The 16,095-nt window shown below is 35.4% G+C and overlaps 2 protein-coding genes across 2 annotated transcripts; both read right to left on the bottom strand.

The window, feature by feature from the left end:
- Positions 1-11,068: 11,068 nt before the first annotated feature.
- On the bottom strand, positions 11,069-12,654 carry LOC126893054 (uncharacterized). Its single transcript, XM_050662994.1, has 2 exons — positions 11,604-12,654; positions 11,069-11,481 (listed from the first exon to the last, which is right to left on the bottom strand). The coding sequence occupies exons 1-2, from the start codon at positions 12,652-12,654 to the stop codon at positions 11,069-11,071; spliced, it is 1,464 nt and encodes a 487-aa protein (XP_050518951.1).
- A 34-nt stretch (positions 12,655-12,688) lies between these two features.
- Positions 12,689-15,717, bottom strand: LOC126893053 (uncharacterized). The gene is made up of 3 exons (XM_050662993.1): positions 15,296-15,717; positions 13,683-14,136; positions 12,689-12,965 (listed from the first exon to the last, which is right to left on the bottom strand). The coding sequence occupies exons 1-3, from the start codon at positions 15,690-15,692 to the stop codon at positions 12,689-12,691; spliced, it is 1,128 nt and encodes a 375-aa protein (XP_050518950.1). The 5' UTR covers positions 15,693-15,717.
- Positions 15,718-16,095: the final 378 nt, after the last annotated feature.

The following is a 16,095-nucleotide window of genomic DNA, read 5'->3' as shown; positions in this document are numbered from 1 at the left end:
CCCAGAGAGGTTGAAGAGGGCGAAACACATTTCTAAGAACAGGTGTTTGGATCTTTGATTCTATTTAAGAAATTTTTCCCAACCTGAAGTGGTGGATGTGTGAATTGTTCGTAAGGGGATTTTTCCACATTCTCTATTTCATTTGTTTGATTTAGTTACGTTTCGTCGGTAAACCAATAACTTAGATCTTTTGATCACTGAGTGTGTTTCAAAGATTTACATCTTTTGTTTTTTTTTGTTTTTCAAACATATATTTTACTTATAGTAATTAGGGAATTAAAACGTGAGGCTGTCATGGTCAGATTATGCGGCGTAGATATACGCTCCTGCTATGTCTGGGTCTCGAATGTTGTTTTTGATGGAATGTGTCTAAGGATATTCAACCTCTCATCTTTATTGATAAGCCCAGAGAGGTTGAAGAGGGCAAAACACATTTCTAAGAACAGGTTTTTGGATCTTTGATTCTATTCAAGAAATTTTTCTCAACCTGAAGTGGTGGATGTGTGAATTGTTCGTAAGGGGATTTTATCCACATTCTCTATTTCATTTGTTTGATTTAGTTACGTTTGGTCGGTAAACCAATAACTTAGATATTTTGATCACTGAGTGTGTTTCAAAGATTTACATCTTTTGTTTTTTTTGTTTTTCAAACATATATTTTACTTATAGTAATTAGGGAATTAAAACGTGAGGCTGTCATGGTCAGATTATGCGGCGTAGATATACGCTCCTGCTATGTCTGGGTCTCGAATGTTGTTTTTTGATGGAATGTGTCTAAGGATATTCAACCTCTCATCTTTATTGATAAGCCCAGAGAGGTTGAAGACGGCGAAACACATTTCTAAGAACAGGTGTTTGGATCTTTGATTCTATTCAAGAAATTTTTCCCAACCTGAAGTGGTGGATGTGTGAATTGTTCGTAAGGGGATTTTTCCACATTCTCTATTTCATTTGTTTGATTTAGTTACGTTTGGTCGGTAAACCAATAACTTAGATCTTTTGATCACTGAGTGTGTTTCAAAGATTTACATCTTTTGTTTTTTTTTGTTTTTCAAACATATATTTTACTTATAGTAATTAGGGAATTAAAACGTGAGGCTGTCATGGTCAGATTATGCGGCGTAGATATACGCTCCTGCTATGTCTGGGTCTCGAATGTTGTTTTTTGATTGAATGTGTCTAAGGATATTCAACCTCTCATCTTTATTGATAAGCCCAGAGAGGTTGAAGAGGGCGAAACACATTTCTAAGAACAGGTGTTTGGATCTTTGATTCTATTCAAGAAATTTTTCCCAACCTGAAGTGGTGGATGTGTGAATTGTTCGTAAGGGGATTTTTCCACATTCTCTATTTCATTTGTTTGATTTAGTTACGTTTCGTCGGTAAACCAATAACTTAGATCTTTTGATCACTGAGTGTGTTTCAAAGATTTACATCTTTTGTTTTTTTTGTTTTTCAAACATATATTTTACTTATAGTAATTAGGGAATTAAAACGTGAGGCTGTCATGGTCAGATTATGCGGCGTAGATATACGCTCCTACTATGTCTGGGTCTCGAATGTTGTTTTTTGATGGAATGTGTCTAAGGATATTCAAGCTCTCATCTTTATTGATAAGCCCAGAGAGGTTGAAGAGGGCGAAACACATTTCTAAGAACAGGTGTTTGGATCTTTGATTCTATTTAAGAAATTTTTCCCAACCTGAAGTGGTGGATGTGTGAATTGTTCGTAAGGGGATTTTTCCACATTCTCTATTTCATTTGTTTGATTTAGTTACGTTTCGTCGGTAAACCAATAACTTAGATCTTTTGATCACTGAGTGTGTTTCAAAGATTTACATCTTTTGTTTTTTTTTGTTTTTCAAACATATATTTTACTTATAGTAATTAGGGAATTAAAACGTGAGGCTGTCATGGTCAGATTATGCGGCGTAGATATACGCTCCTGCTATGTCTGGGTCTCGAATGTTGTTTTTTGATGGAATGTGTCTAAGGATATTCAACCTCTCATCTTTATTGATAAGCCCAGAGAGGTTGAAGAGGGCGAAACACATTTCTAAGAACAGGTGTTTGGATCTTTGATTCTATTCAAGAAATTTTTCCCAACCTGAAGTGGTGGATGTGTGAATTGTTCGTAAGGGGATTTTTCCACATTCTCTATTTCATTTGTTTGATTTAGTTACGTTTGGTCGGTAAACCAATAACTTAGATCTTTTGATCACTGAGTGTGTTTCAAAGATTTACATCTTTTGTTTTTTTTGTTTTTCAAACATATATTTTACTTATAGTAATTAGGGAATTAAAACGTGAGGCTGTCATGGTCAGATTATGCGGCGTAGATATACGCTCCTGCTATGTCTGGGTCTCGAATGTTGTTTTTTGATGGAATGTGTCTAAGGATATTCAAGCTCTCATCTTTATTGATAAGCCCAGAGAGGTTGAAGAGGGCGAAACACATTTCTAAGAACAGGTGTTTGGATCTTTGATTCTATTTAAGAAATTTTTCCCAACCTGAAGTGGTGGATGTGTGAATTGTTCGTAAGGGGATTTTTCCACATTCTCTATTTCATTTGTTTGATTTAGTTACGTTTCGTCGGTAAACCAATAACTTAGATCTTTTGATCACTGAGTGTGTTTCAAAGATTTACATGTTTTGTTTTTTTTGTTTTTCAAACATATATTTTACTTATAGTAATTAGGGAATTAAAACGTGAGGCTGTCATGGTCAGATTATGCGGCGTAGATATACGCTCCTGCTATGTCTGGGTCTCGAATGTTGTTTTTTGATGGAACGTGTCTAAGGATATTCAACCTCTCATCTTTATTGATAAGCCCAGAGAGGTTGAAGAGGGCAAAACACATTTCTAAGAACAGGTTTTTGGATCTTTGATTCTATTCAAGAAATTTTTCTCAACCTGAAGTGGTGGATGTGTGAATTGTTCGTAAGGGGATTTTTCCACATTCTGTATTTCATTTGTTTGATTTAGTTACGTTTGGTCGGTAAACCAATAACTTAGATATTTTGATCACTGAGTGTGTTTCAAAGATTTACATCTTTTGTTTTTTTTGTTTTTCAAACATATATTTTACTTATAGTAATTAGGGAATTAAAACGTGAGGCTGTCAAGGTCAGATTATGCGGCGTAGATATACGCTCCTGCTATGTCTGGGTCTCGAATGTTGTTTTTTGATGGAATGTGTCTAAGGATATTCAACCTCTCATCTTTATTGATAAGCCCAGAGAGGTTGAAGAGGGCGAAACACATTTCTAAGAACAGGTGTTTGGATCTTTGATTCTATTCAAGAAATTTTTCCCAACCTGAAGTGGTGGATGTGTGAATTGTTCGTAAGGGGATTTTTCCACATTCTCTATTTCATTTGTTTGATTTAGTTACGTTTGGTCGGTAAACCAATAACTTAGATCTTTTGATCACTGAGTGTGTTTCAAAGATTTACATCTTTTGTTTTTTTTGTTTTTCAAACATATATTTTACTTATAGTAATTAGGGAATTAAAACGTGAGGCTGTCATGGTCAGATTATGCGGCGTAGATATACGCTCCTGCTATGTCTGGGTCTCGAATGTTGTTTTTTGATGGAATGTGTCTAAGGATATTCAACCTCTCATCTTTATTGATAAGCCCAGAGAGGTTGAAGAGGGCAAAACACATTTCTAAGAACAGGTGTTTGGATCTTTGATTCTATTCAAGAAATTTTTCCCAACCTGAAGTGGTGGATGTGTGAATTGTTCGTAAGGGGATTTTTCCACATTCTCTATTTCATTTGTTTGATTTAGTTGCGTTTGGTCGGTAAACCAATAACTTAGATCTTTTGATCACTGAGTGTGTTTCAAAGATTTACATCTTTTGTTTTTTTTGTTTTTCAAACATATATTTTACTTATAGTAATTAGGGAATTAAAACGTGAGGCTGTCATGGTCAGATTATGCGGCGTAGATATACGCTCCTGCTATGTCTGGGTCTCGAATGTTGTTTTTTGATGGAATGTGTCTAAGGATATTCAACCTCTCATCTTTATTGATAAGCCCAGAGAGGTTGAAGAGGGCAAAACACATTTCTAAGAACAGGTTTTTGGATCTTTGATTCTATTCAAGAAATTTTTCTCAACCTGAAGTGGTGGATGTGTGAATTGTTCGTAAGGGGATTTTTCCACATTCTCTATTTCATTTGTTTGATTTAGTTACGTTTGGTCGGTAAACCAATAACTTAGATATTTTGATCACTGAGTGTGTTTCAAAGATTTACATCTTTTGTTTTTTTTGTTTTTCAAACATATATTTTACTTATAGTAATTAGGGAATTAAAACGTGAGGCTGTCATGGTCAGATTATGCGGCGTAGATATACGCTCCTGCTATGTCTGGGTCTCGAATGTTGTTTTTTGATGGAATGTGTCTAAGGATATTCAACCTCTCATCTTTATTGATAAGCCCAGAGAGGTTGAAGAGGGCGAAACACATTTCTAAGAACAGGTGTTTGGATCTTTGATTCTATTCAAGAAATTTTTCCCAACCTGAAGTGGTGGATGTGTGAATTGTTCGTAAGGGGATTTTTCCACATTCTCTATTTCATTTGTTTGATTTAGTTACGTTTGGTCGGTAAACCAATAACTTAGATCTTTTGATCACTGAGTGTGTTTCAAAGATTTACATCTTTTGTTTTTTTTTGTTTTTCAAACATATATTTTACTTATAGTAATTAGGGAATTAAAACGTGAGGCTGTCATGGTCAGATTATGCGGCGTAGATATACGCTCCTGCTATGTCTGGGTCTCGAATGTTGTTTTTTGATGGAATGTGTCTAAGGATATTCAACCTCTCATCTTTATTGATAAGCCCAGAGAGGTTGAAGACGGCGAAACACATTTCTAAGAACAGGTGTTTGGATCTTTGATTCTATTCAAGAAATTTTTCCCAACCTGAAGTGGTGGATGTGTGAATTGTTCGTAAGGGGATTTTTCCACATTCTCTATTTCATTTGTTTGATTTAGTTACGTTTGGTCGGTAAACCAATAACTTAGATCTTTTGATCACTGAGTGTGTTTCAAAGATTTACATCTTTTGTTTTTTTTTGTTTTTCAAACATATATTTTACTTATAGTAATTAGGGAATTAAAACGTGAGGCTGTCATGGTCAGATTATGCGGCGTAGATATACGCTCCTGCTATGTCTGGGTTTCGAATGTTGTTTTTTGATGGAATGTGTCTAAGGATATTCAAGCTCTCATCTTTATTGATAAGCCCAGAGAGGTTGAAGAGGGCGAAACACATTTCTAAGAACAGGTGTTTGGATCTTTGATTCTATTCAAGAAATTTTTCCCAACCTGAAGTGGTGGATGTGTGAATTGTTCGTAAGGGGATTTTTCCACATTCTCTATTTCATTTGTTTGATTTAGTTACGTTTCGTCGGTAAACCAATAACTTAGATCTTTTGATCACTGAGTGTGTTTCAAAGATTTACATCTTTTGTTTTTTTTTGTTTTTCAAACATATATTTTACTTATAGTAATTAGGGAATTAAAACGTGAGGCTGTCATGGTCAGATTATGCGGCGTAGATATACGCTCCTGCTATGTCTGGGTCTCGAATGTTGTTTTTTGATGGAATGTGTCTAAGGATATTCAACCTCTCATCTTTATTGATAAGCCCAGAGAGGTTGAAGAGGGCGAAACACATTTCTAAGAACAGGTGTTTGGATCTTTGATTCTATTCAAGAAATTTTTCCCAACCTGAAGTGGTGGATGTGTGAATTGTTCGTAAGGGGATTTTTCCACATTCTCTATTTCATTTGTTTGATTTAGTTACGTTTGGTCGGTAAACCAATAACTTAGATCTTTTGATCACTGAGTGTGTTTCAAAGATTTACATCTTTTGTTTTTTTTGTTTTTCAAACATATATTTTACTTATAGTAATTAGGGAATTAAAACGTGAGGCTGTCATGGTCAGATTATGCGGCGTAGATATACGCTCCTGCTATGTCTGGGTCTCGAATGTTGTTTTTTGATGGAATGTGTCTAAGGATATTCAAGCTCTCATCTTTATTGATAAGCCCAGAGAGGTTGAAGAGGGCGAAACACATTTCTAAGAACAGGTGTTTGGATCTTTGATTCTATTTAAGAAATTTTTCCCAACCTGAAGTGGTGGATGTGTGAATTGTTCGTAAGGGGATTTTTCCACATTCTCTATTTCATTTGTTTGATTTAGTTACGTTTCGTCGGTAAACCAATAACTTAGATCTTTTGATCACTGAGTGTGTTTCAAAGATTTACATGTTTTGTTTTTTTTGTTTTTCAAACATATATTTTACTTATAGTAATTAGGGAATTAAAACGTGAGGCTGTCATGGTCAGATTATGCGGCGTAGATATACGCTCCTGCTATGTCTGGGTCTCGAATGTTGTTTTTTGATGGAATGTGTCTAAGGATATTCAACCTCTCATCTTTATTGATAAGCCCAGAGAGGTTGAAGAGGGCAAAACACATTTCTAAGAACAGGTTTTTGGATCTTTGATTCTATTCAAGAAATTTTTCTCAACCTGAAGTGGTGGATGTGTGAATTGTTCGTAAGGGGATTTTTCCACATTCTGTATTTCATTTGTTTGATTTAGTTACGTTTGGTCGGTAAACCAATAACTTAGATATTTTGATCACTGAGTGTGTTTCAAAGATTTACATCTTTTGTTTTTTTTGTTTTTCAAACATATATTTTACTTATAGTAATTAGGGAATTAAAACGTGAGGCTGTCATGGTCAGATTATGCGGCGTAGATATACGCTCCTGCTATGTCTGGGTCTCGAATGTTGTTTTTTGATGGAATGTGTCTAAGGATATTCAACCTCTCATCTTTATTGATAAGCCCAGAGAGGTTGAAGAGGGCGAAACACATTTCTAAGAACAGGTGTTTGGATCTTTGATTCTATTCAAGAAATTTTTCCCAACCTGAAGTGGTGGATGTGTAAATTGTTCGTAAGGGGATTTTTCCACATTCTCTATTTCATTTGTTTGATTTAGTTACGTTTGGTCGGTAAACCAATAACTTAGATCTTTTGATCACTGAGTGTGTTTCAAAGATTTACATCTTTTGTTTTTTTTGTTTTTCAAACATATATTTTACTTATAGTAATTAGGGAATTAAAACGTGAGGCTGTCATGGTCAGATTATGCGGCGTAGATATACGCTCCTGCTATGTCTGGGTCTCGAATGTTGTTTTTTGATGGAATGTGTCTAAGGATATTCAACCTCTCATCTTTATTGATAAGCCCAGAGAGGTTGAAGAGGGCGAAACACATTTCTAAGAACAGGTGTTTGGATCTTTGATTATATTCAAGAAATTTTTCCGAACCTGAAGTGGTGGATGTGTGAATTGTTCGTAAGGGGATTTTTCCACATTCTCTATTTCATTTGTTTGATTTAGTTACGTTTGGTCGGTAAACCAATAACTTAGATCTTTTGATCACTGAGTGTGTTTCAAAGATTTACATCTTTTGTTTTTTTTGTTTTTCAAACATATATTTTACTTATAGTAATTAGGGAATTAAAACGTGAGGCTGTCATGGTCAGATTATGCGGCGTAGATATACGCTCCTGCTATGTCTGGGTCTCGAATGTTGTTTTTTGATGGAATGTGTCTAAGGATATTCAAGCTCTCATCTTTATTGATAAGCCCAGAGAGGTTGAAGAGGGCGAAACACATTTCTAAGAACAGGTGTTTGGATCTTTGATTCTATTTAAGAAATTTTTCCCAACCTGAAGTGGTGGATGTGTGAATTGTTCGTAAGGGGATTTTTCCACATTCTCTATTTCATTTGTTTGATTTAGTTACGTTTCGTCGGTAAACCAATAACTTAGATCTTTTGATCACTGAGTGTGTTTCAAAGATTTACATGTTTTGTTTTTTTTGTTTTTCAAACATATATTTTACTTATAGTAATTAGGGAATTAAAACGTGAGGCTGTCATAGTCAGATTATGCGGCGTAGATATACGCTCCTGCTATGTCTGGGTCTCGAATGTTGTTTTTTGATGGAATGTGTCTAAGGATATTCAACCTCTCATCTTTATTGATAAGCCCAGAGAGGTTGAAGAGGGCAAAACACATTTCTAAGAACAGGTTTTTGGATCTTTGATTCTATTCAAGAAATTTTTCTCAACCTGAAGTGGTGGATGTGTGAATTGTTCGTAAGGGGATTTTTCCACATTCTGTATTTCATTTGTTTGATTTAGTTACGTTTGGTCGGTAAACCAATAACTTAGATATTTTGATCACTGAGTGTGTTTCAAAGATTTACATCTTTTGTTTTTTTTGTTTTTCAAACATATATTTTACTTATAGTAATTAGGGAATTAAAACGTGAGGCTGTCATGGTCAGATTATGCGGCGTAGATATACGCTCCTGCTATGTCTGGGTCTCGAATGTTGTTTTTTGATGGAATGTGTCTAAGGATATTCAACCTCTCATCTTTATTGATAAGCCCAGAGAGGTTGAAGAGGGCGAAACACATTTCTAAGAACAGGTGTTTGGATCTTTGATTCTATTCAAGAAATTTTTCCCAACCTGAAGTGGTGGATGTGTGAATTGTTCGTAAGGGGATTTTTCCACATTCTCTATTTCATTTGTTTGATTTAGTTACGTTTGGTCGGTAAACCAATAACTTAGATCTTTTGATCACTGAGTGTGTTTCAAAGATTTACATCTTTTGTTTTTTTTGTTTTTCAAACATATATTTTACTTATAGTAATTAGGGAATTAAAACGTGAGGCTGTCATGGTCAGATTATGCGGCGTAGATATACGCTCCTGCTATGTCTGGGTCTCGAATGTTGTTTTTTGATGGAATGTGTCTAAGGATATTCAACCTCTCATCTTTATTGATAAGCCCAGAGAGGTTGAAGAGGGCGAAACACATTTCTAAGAACAGGTGTTTGGATCTTTGATTATATTCAAGAAATTTTTCCCAACCTGAAGTGGTGGATGTGTGAATTGTTCGTAAGGGGATTTTTCCACATTCTCTATTTCATTTGTTTGATTTAGTTACGTTTGGTCGGTAAACCAATAACTTAGATCTTTTGATCACTGAGTGTGTTTCAAAGATTTACATCTTTTGTTTTTTTTGTTTTTCAAACATATATTTTACTTATAGTAATTAGGGAATTAAAACGTGAGGCTGTCATGGTCAGATTATGCGGCGTAGATATACGCTTCTGCTATGTCTGGGTCTCGAATGTTGTTTTTTGATGGAATGTGTCTAAGGATATTCAACCTCTCATCTTTATTGATAAGCCCAGAGAGGTTGAAGAGGGCAAAACACATTTCTAAGAACAGGTGTTTGGATCTTTGATTCTATTCAAGAAATTTTTCCCAACCTGAAGTGGTGGATGTGTGAATTGTTCGTAAGGGGATTTTTCCACATTCTCTATTTCATTTGTTTGATTTAGTTGCGTTTGGTCGGTAAACCAATAACTTAGATCTTTTGATCACTGAGTGTGTTTCAAAGATTTACATCTTTTGTTTTTTTTGTTTTTCAAACATATATTTTACTTATAGTAATTAGGGAATTAAAACGTGAGGCTGTCATGGTCAGATTATGCGGCGTAGATATACGCTCCTGCTATGTCTGGGTCTCGAATGTTGTTTTTTGATGGAATGTGTCTAAGGATATTCAACCTCTCATCTTTATTGATAAGCCCAGAGACGTTGAAGAAGGCGAAACACATTTCTAAGAACAGGTGTTTGGATCTTTGATTCTATTCAAGAAATTTTTCCCAACCTGAAGTGGTGGATGTGTGAATTGTTCGTAAGGGGATTTTTCCACATTCTCTATTTCATTTGTTTGATTTAGTTACGTTTGGTCGGTAAACCAATAACTTAGATCTTTTGATCACTGAGTGTGTTTCAAAGATTTACATCTTTTGTTTTTTTTTTGTTTTTCAAACATATATTTTACTTATAGTAATTAGGGAATTAAAACGTGAGGCTGTCATGGTCAGATTATGCGGCGTAGATATACGCTCCTGCTATGTCTGGGTCTCGAATGTTGTTTTTTGATGGAATGTGTCTAAGGATATTCAACCTCTCATCTTTATTGATAAGCCCAGAGAGGTTGAAGAGGGCAAAACACATTTCTAAGAACAGGTGTTTGGATCTTTGATTCTATTCAAGAAATTTTTCCCAACCTGAAGTGGTGGATGTGTGAATTGTTCGTAAGGGGATTTTTCCACATTCTCTATTTCATTTGTTTGATTTAGTTGCGTTTGGTCGGTAAACCAATAACTTAGATCTTTTGATCACTGAGTGTGTTTCAAAGATTTACATCTTTTGTTTTTTTTGTTTTTCAAACATATATTTTACTTATAGTAATTAGGGAATTAAAACGTGAGGCTGTCATGGTCAGATTATGCGGCGTAGATATACGCTCCTGCTATGTCTGGGTCTCGAATGTTGTTTTTTGATGGAATGTGTCTAAGGATATTCAACCTCTCATCTTTATTGATAAGCCCAGAGACGTTGAAGAGGGCGAAACACATTTCTAAGAACAGGTGTTTGGATCTTTGATTCTATTCAAGAAATTTTTCCCAACCTGAAGTGGTGGATGTGTGAATTGTTCGTAAGGGGATTTTTCCACATTCTCTATTTCATTTGTTTGATATATATATATATATATATATATATATATATATATATATATATATATATATATATATATTATATATATATTATATCACTTAAAACTTTTTAGACTTTTTAAAAAATATTTTATTTTGAAAATACAAAGAATCAAAGTTACATGTACTAAATCTAAATTATTACGAACAACAAATTAAAGCCGACAGATGGTTTTATACAATTAGCAAAATGCTGAGGTTGTGAGAAAGCTTGGACGTCGTTGATTCTGCTGACATTGACATTGATACTGGATGCGTCGGTTCAGATGGCTGACACCTGATATCTGCTGATGGGAAATAGGTAGGTACTTCATTATTAAGGCTAATTGGTACAAACGGATATAACAGCTCCTATTGTTAGATGGAAGTTGACGCGTGGCAGCAACTTTCAGACTGTTTGTTTGTTGGTATTCAGTTGGATCCTCTCCTCTTCGTCTATGGAGTCACTTAGGTGGATACTGGGTCTTCGTCTTGGAAGGATTTTCTTACAATTCCTGGCGAAAGCTGTCTCTGGGTGTCTTGGTGGAGAAGGTGGATGGTCATTGTCATTGGTGTTGGCAATTCCTATCTTGAATCTTCTCTTGGATCTGCATTTACATAAGATGTAAAGAACGACGAGAGTCACAATGACTATTATCGTTAGGATTGTGAACCAGCTTATATGTTTATTGACGAATGGTTCATTGATTAATTTGTCGAGTTCTTCAGAATACTGATTGAGTTTGTGATGGGCTATTTCGAGGTTTTCAGTGTTGATCTTGCTAAGCTTTAGTGGTTTTAAGTCGGGAAGATGAATCTTATCTGGGAAGTGATTGCAGCAATTGAATGGTATTTGAACTGGATGACTTTTGTACGTAACATTGTCGTAAGCGTCGATCAATTTTTGGGAGTGTACTCTTGTACTTCCAATAAAGGCATCGTACGTGGGTTGTAGTTTGGCACGTGGTTGGTATTGATGATTTCTGACTTGACTTCTCTGGATTCGCATTTGATAGTAATGGGCAGTGGGTCAGAAACTGTTATGAGCCAAAGGTTCATGCTGATCTTCTGAACGTTGTAGTCTTTAGCAAATACTACGGAAGTCTGGCATGTTCTGGGAAGGCGTTCTTGTCGCTTCAGGAGTTGGGCTTCGCATACGGCGTCGCTGTCAATTGGGTATGGAAGTATATTGTAACAGATTTTGGTTCTGGCTCGAAGAGTTTTGCATGACTCAAGACTATTTATTGTAAGGTATAACAATGAATCATCGTTTCGCGCAATATATTTATGTGTTGTTGTTAAAATTGAATGTAAACCTGTTCGATTATCCATTATTGGTATTGGATATAGACGATATAAAGTATATTGTTCTGCATCAGTTAAAGGAATATTTAAGACAAACACAATTCTTGTGTCTAATTGATAGGCCTGTAATTCGATAATATCGAGATATTGAGGGAGATTTGAAGTATAGATTGATAGGGGAAGATTATTTTTCTGTAATGATTGTGATATATGCCTAAGCGATTCAATTAAATCAAACGGGGTAATGATTGAACTATGTAATATTTTTAATCGAGCAAAAGTTATAGCATTTACTATATCATTTAACGAATCTTTGATAAATGAATAGCTTTCCATTAGCAATTCACAAAAGTTCAGCATATCGATTTGAGATTGATAGAATTTTAATTGGTCAGATATATCCATTATTGATTCTCGAATTTCTTTAATATCATTGTTGAATGTTTCCTCATCTATTTGTAATTTTTGGATGGTCGCGTTGAAGCTCTTAATCACGGAGGTGGTAACCGATATTTGATTTTTTAATAGGTTTTCGATTTGATACTCATCGCGGGTTATCTTATTTGTACATTCATTGAAATATTCACCGTCAGATGAATCTAAGTTTCCGGTTATTGATTTCCATATCGAACCTATACCGTTAATAAGCCCACGTTTTTCTCGGAAAGCGTATTGTTTCGTATCAGCCATTATTTCTGTATATTTAAGATTGACGGAACTAGAACTAGATATTTGTTTGAGGAGACATGTGAGTTTGGACTTCAGATTTGAATGCCAGCATTCGAGGTACATTTTCTTCAATAGTATCTAATAAATTGTCTAAGATTCTGTCATTTTTGTCGATAACATCTCTGATTGGTTGCATGTCTTTGTATACCAGGAGGGTCCATTTGTCGTTTGAAATTTTGAGATTGGTTTCTTCATGAAAGAAGACTCCAACGGTGTTGTTAATTGGGGTTAACGTATACTGGGGGTAGATGACTGGAATCAGTCCAAGAAATCTGAAAGAAAATTACTCATGATAGGGTTTCAATCTATCAAAATTCACTTTCATTGTTCTATTTGTTCGTGTATTCAATAAAGTAGCAGAATTTACGTGGATTTCTTGTATTTCGAAAGGGCCATTAAATTTATTTTGGGATTTGTCTTTAATCTGCGATTCTTTGACGTAAACTTTATCACCTATTTTATATTCCGAAGGGTTTGATGACACGTGCTGATCGAATCTCTCTTTAGCTTTTTCTTTTTGTCATTCGGTCTTGGCTCGTGCCACTTTATAAAAATATTGCATACGATTACTTAAGTCCCTAACGTATTTTGATATAAGGGCTTTTTCATTGTAAAGTATTTCGGGTGGTCTAATGTCCAAAAATCAGTTCGTAAGGTGTAAATCCATGGGTTTTATTTTTAGTGTTATTATAACAAATAACTGCATAAGGCAGAACATTGAACGAATGTTCATCGGGATTTTCAGCTTGATTGGCTCTTATCATTTCACTTAGGGTTGCGTGAAATCTTTCGATAGAACCGTTAGATTGTGGGTGGCCTACACTTGAGAAGGTTAATTTTATGTCGTATAGTTCACAAAGATCTTTCATTAAAGTATTGTCGAATTCACGTCTATAGTCACAGTGTATGCGTAATGGAGTGCCATAGTGTTGGAAAAAAAAATGAGATTATTGACAATTGATTTAGCTGTTTTGTCTTCAAGAGGATACGCTTGGGTAAATTTAGTGAGCTCGTCTCTGATAGTTAGAGCGTAATTTCTAGTAAGGTATTCGAAAAGATCTATGTTAACTCTTTCGAATGGTGTTTTAGGTGTTTCGGTAATGACTAACGGGTTGCTTAAGTTCTTCCTACATATCTTCACCTTTTGACAGATTTCACAATTTTTTATAAAATTTTCTACATCCTTTGTGATGCCTTGCCAATTATACTTTTCTTTTATTCTTCGTATGGTCTCATTTATTCCCCGATGGAGATTGCTTTTACCACGGTGATAGTGATCCAATATTGGGGGTATTTCGTCTTGTTCTGGGGTTTTAATGACATCTTGACATATTCTGATTTTTATTTTTTTATCGGCAAAGATAAACGAAAATATTTCTAAAATTGGTAATTCGAGTTGATTTTCGACGTAATAGATTTGCGATAGGTCAAATTTATCTTGGTCTGCATAAACGATATAGAATAAGTGTTGTACTACCGTTTCGGGATCAAAAGGAAGGGGAATGATAAAATATTTCCGATTTTTGACAGTTTTACTAGTAAGTTTGTTAAGCTTTGATAAGTTAAAATCTATTTCGTTTTCATCAAAAATGTCGTCTAAAAGTTTGTGATGCATTTCTTCCATTTTATTTTTAGGCAGTGCCTAAGGAAGGTAATGATGTTTTTATGTGATTTATCTAGTAGTTGATCGTTAGATATTTCGATTTTAGAATAATCAATGAGTGATTTAGTTTTATACAGATCGACAAATCTATTGAAATGTTCGGTGATCTCTTCCTCATTGATTTCGTTTGGCTCTTCGTCAGACTCCGTATCATTTGAGGCTAATATTGATATTTTCTTATGGAAATTCGCGCATTCTTTGAAGTGATTGATTTTTATTCGAGAAAGGGCGTCCGCATTTTTGTTGGTTTTTCCCGGTTTATGAATTATTTTATAATTGTACTCCTCAAGCTTGAGGCGCCATCTAGCTAGTCTGCTGCCAGGGTCTTTTATAGAAAATAACCAGGTGAGTGGACGGTGATCAGTTACTAGGGTGAATTTTCTTCCGAACAGATAGGGTCGGACATGTTTTACAGCCCATACGATAGCAAGGAGTTCTCGTTCAATTGTCGAATATCGTGTTTCAGCACCACACAGAGTACGTGAAGCGTATGCTATAGGTAGATCTTTGCCAATGGGGCCTTGGGATAAAATAGCGCCGATGGCGAATGCACTGGCGTCTGTTGTGAGAACAAATGATTTCTCAAAATTTGGATAAATTAGAATCGGGTCAGAAATTAAAGCGTTTTTCAAATCTTCAAAACTTGCCTACAATCTGGGTCAAAATTGAAAGCAACGTCTTTTTGAAGTAGTCTAGTGAGAGGTTTGGAGAGTTTGGCAAAGTTAGGGATAAAACGACGATAATAACCGGCTAGGCCTAAGAAAGATTTTATGTCTTTGGGTGTTTTCGGTTCAGGAAATCGTTGGATACAATCAACTTTTGAAGGGTTAGGCTTGACGCCATCTTGGGTAATGAGATGTCCGAGGTACGCTACCTCTTTTCTGAGAAATTCACATTTATCAGGCTGGATTTTAAGATTAGCGTTACGAAGACGTTTGAAGACTTCAGTAAGACGGGAAATGTGGTCGTGAATGGTAGGAGAGTATACTATGATGTCGTCCATGTAGACAAGACATCGCTCGTTTAAAATACCTAGGAGAATGTTGTCCATGACACGCTGGAATGTGGACGGTGCATTTTTGAGTCCAAAAGGCATACGAGTAAATTCGTAATGTCCGTTTTCTGCGGAGAAAGCTGTTTTAGGAATGTCTTTGGGATCGATTTCGATCTGATGGAAACCGGAGGCAAGATCTAGAGTTGTGAAATATTGACATTTTCCAAGTTGGTCTAAGAGATCGGAGATATTAGGGAGAGGGTATTTATCGTCAATGGTACATTCATTGAGTTTGCGATAGTCTATTACTACTCGCCATTTTTGTTCTCCAGAGGCGTCCATCTTTTTTGGGACGACCCAAACAGGACTTGACCAGGGCGACGTGCTTTGTCGGATGATTGAGATTTTACTTCCTCTTTATGGACCTGAGGATATCTGTATGATTTCTTAAAAATGGGTTTGGCATTATTGGTTTCAATTAGATGTTTGATTTCACTGGTAAAGGTGAGGTTGTCTCCCTCTAAGTAAAATATATCTTCGTATGTTAAGCAGAGATTTGTAGTTCTTGTTCTTCCTCGTTAAGATGTTCTATTCGAAGTTGAGATTTGATGTTGTTAGTTCGGTTGATTTTATCAGGGCAATAATTTATAGAGTCATCGTTTGACTGATAATTTAGGACAGGGTGGTTCGAGTACGGTTCAATTTGGATATCGAAAATAATCGATGATTTTGGGCATTGCGTTTG

Source organism: Diabrotica virgifera, chromosome 10 (genome assembly GCF_917563875.1).
Source record: "Diabrotica virgifera virgifera chromosome 10, PGI_DIABVI_V3a".
In the NCBI taxonomy this organism is placed as follows: domain Eukaryota; kingdom Metazoa; phylum Arthropoda; class Insecta; order Coleoptera; family Chrysomelidae; genus Diabrotica; species Diabrotica virgifera.
This window is presented reverse-complemented; position numbering and strand designations above follow the sequence as displayed.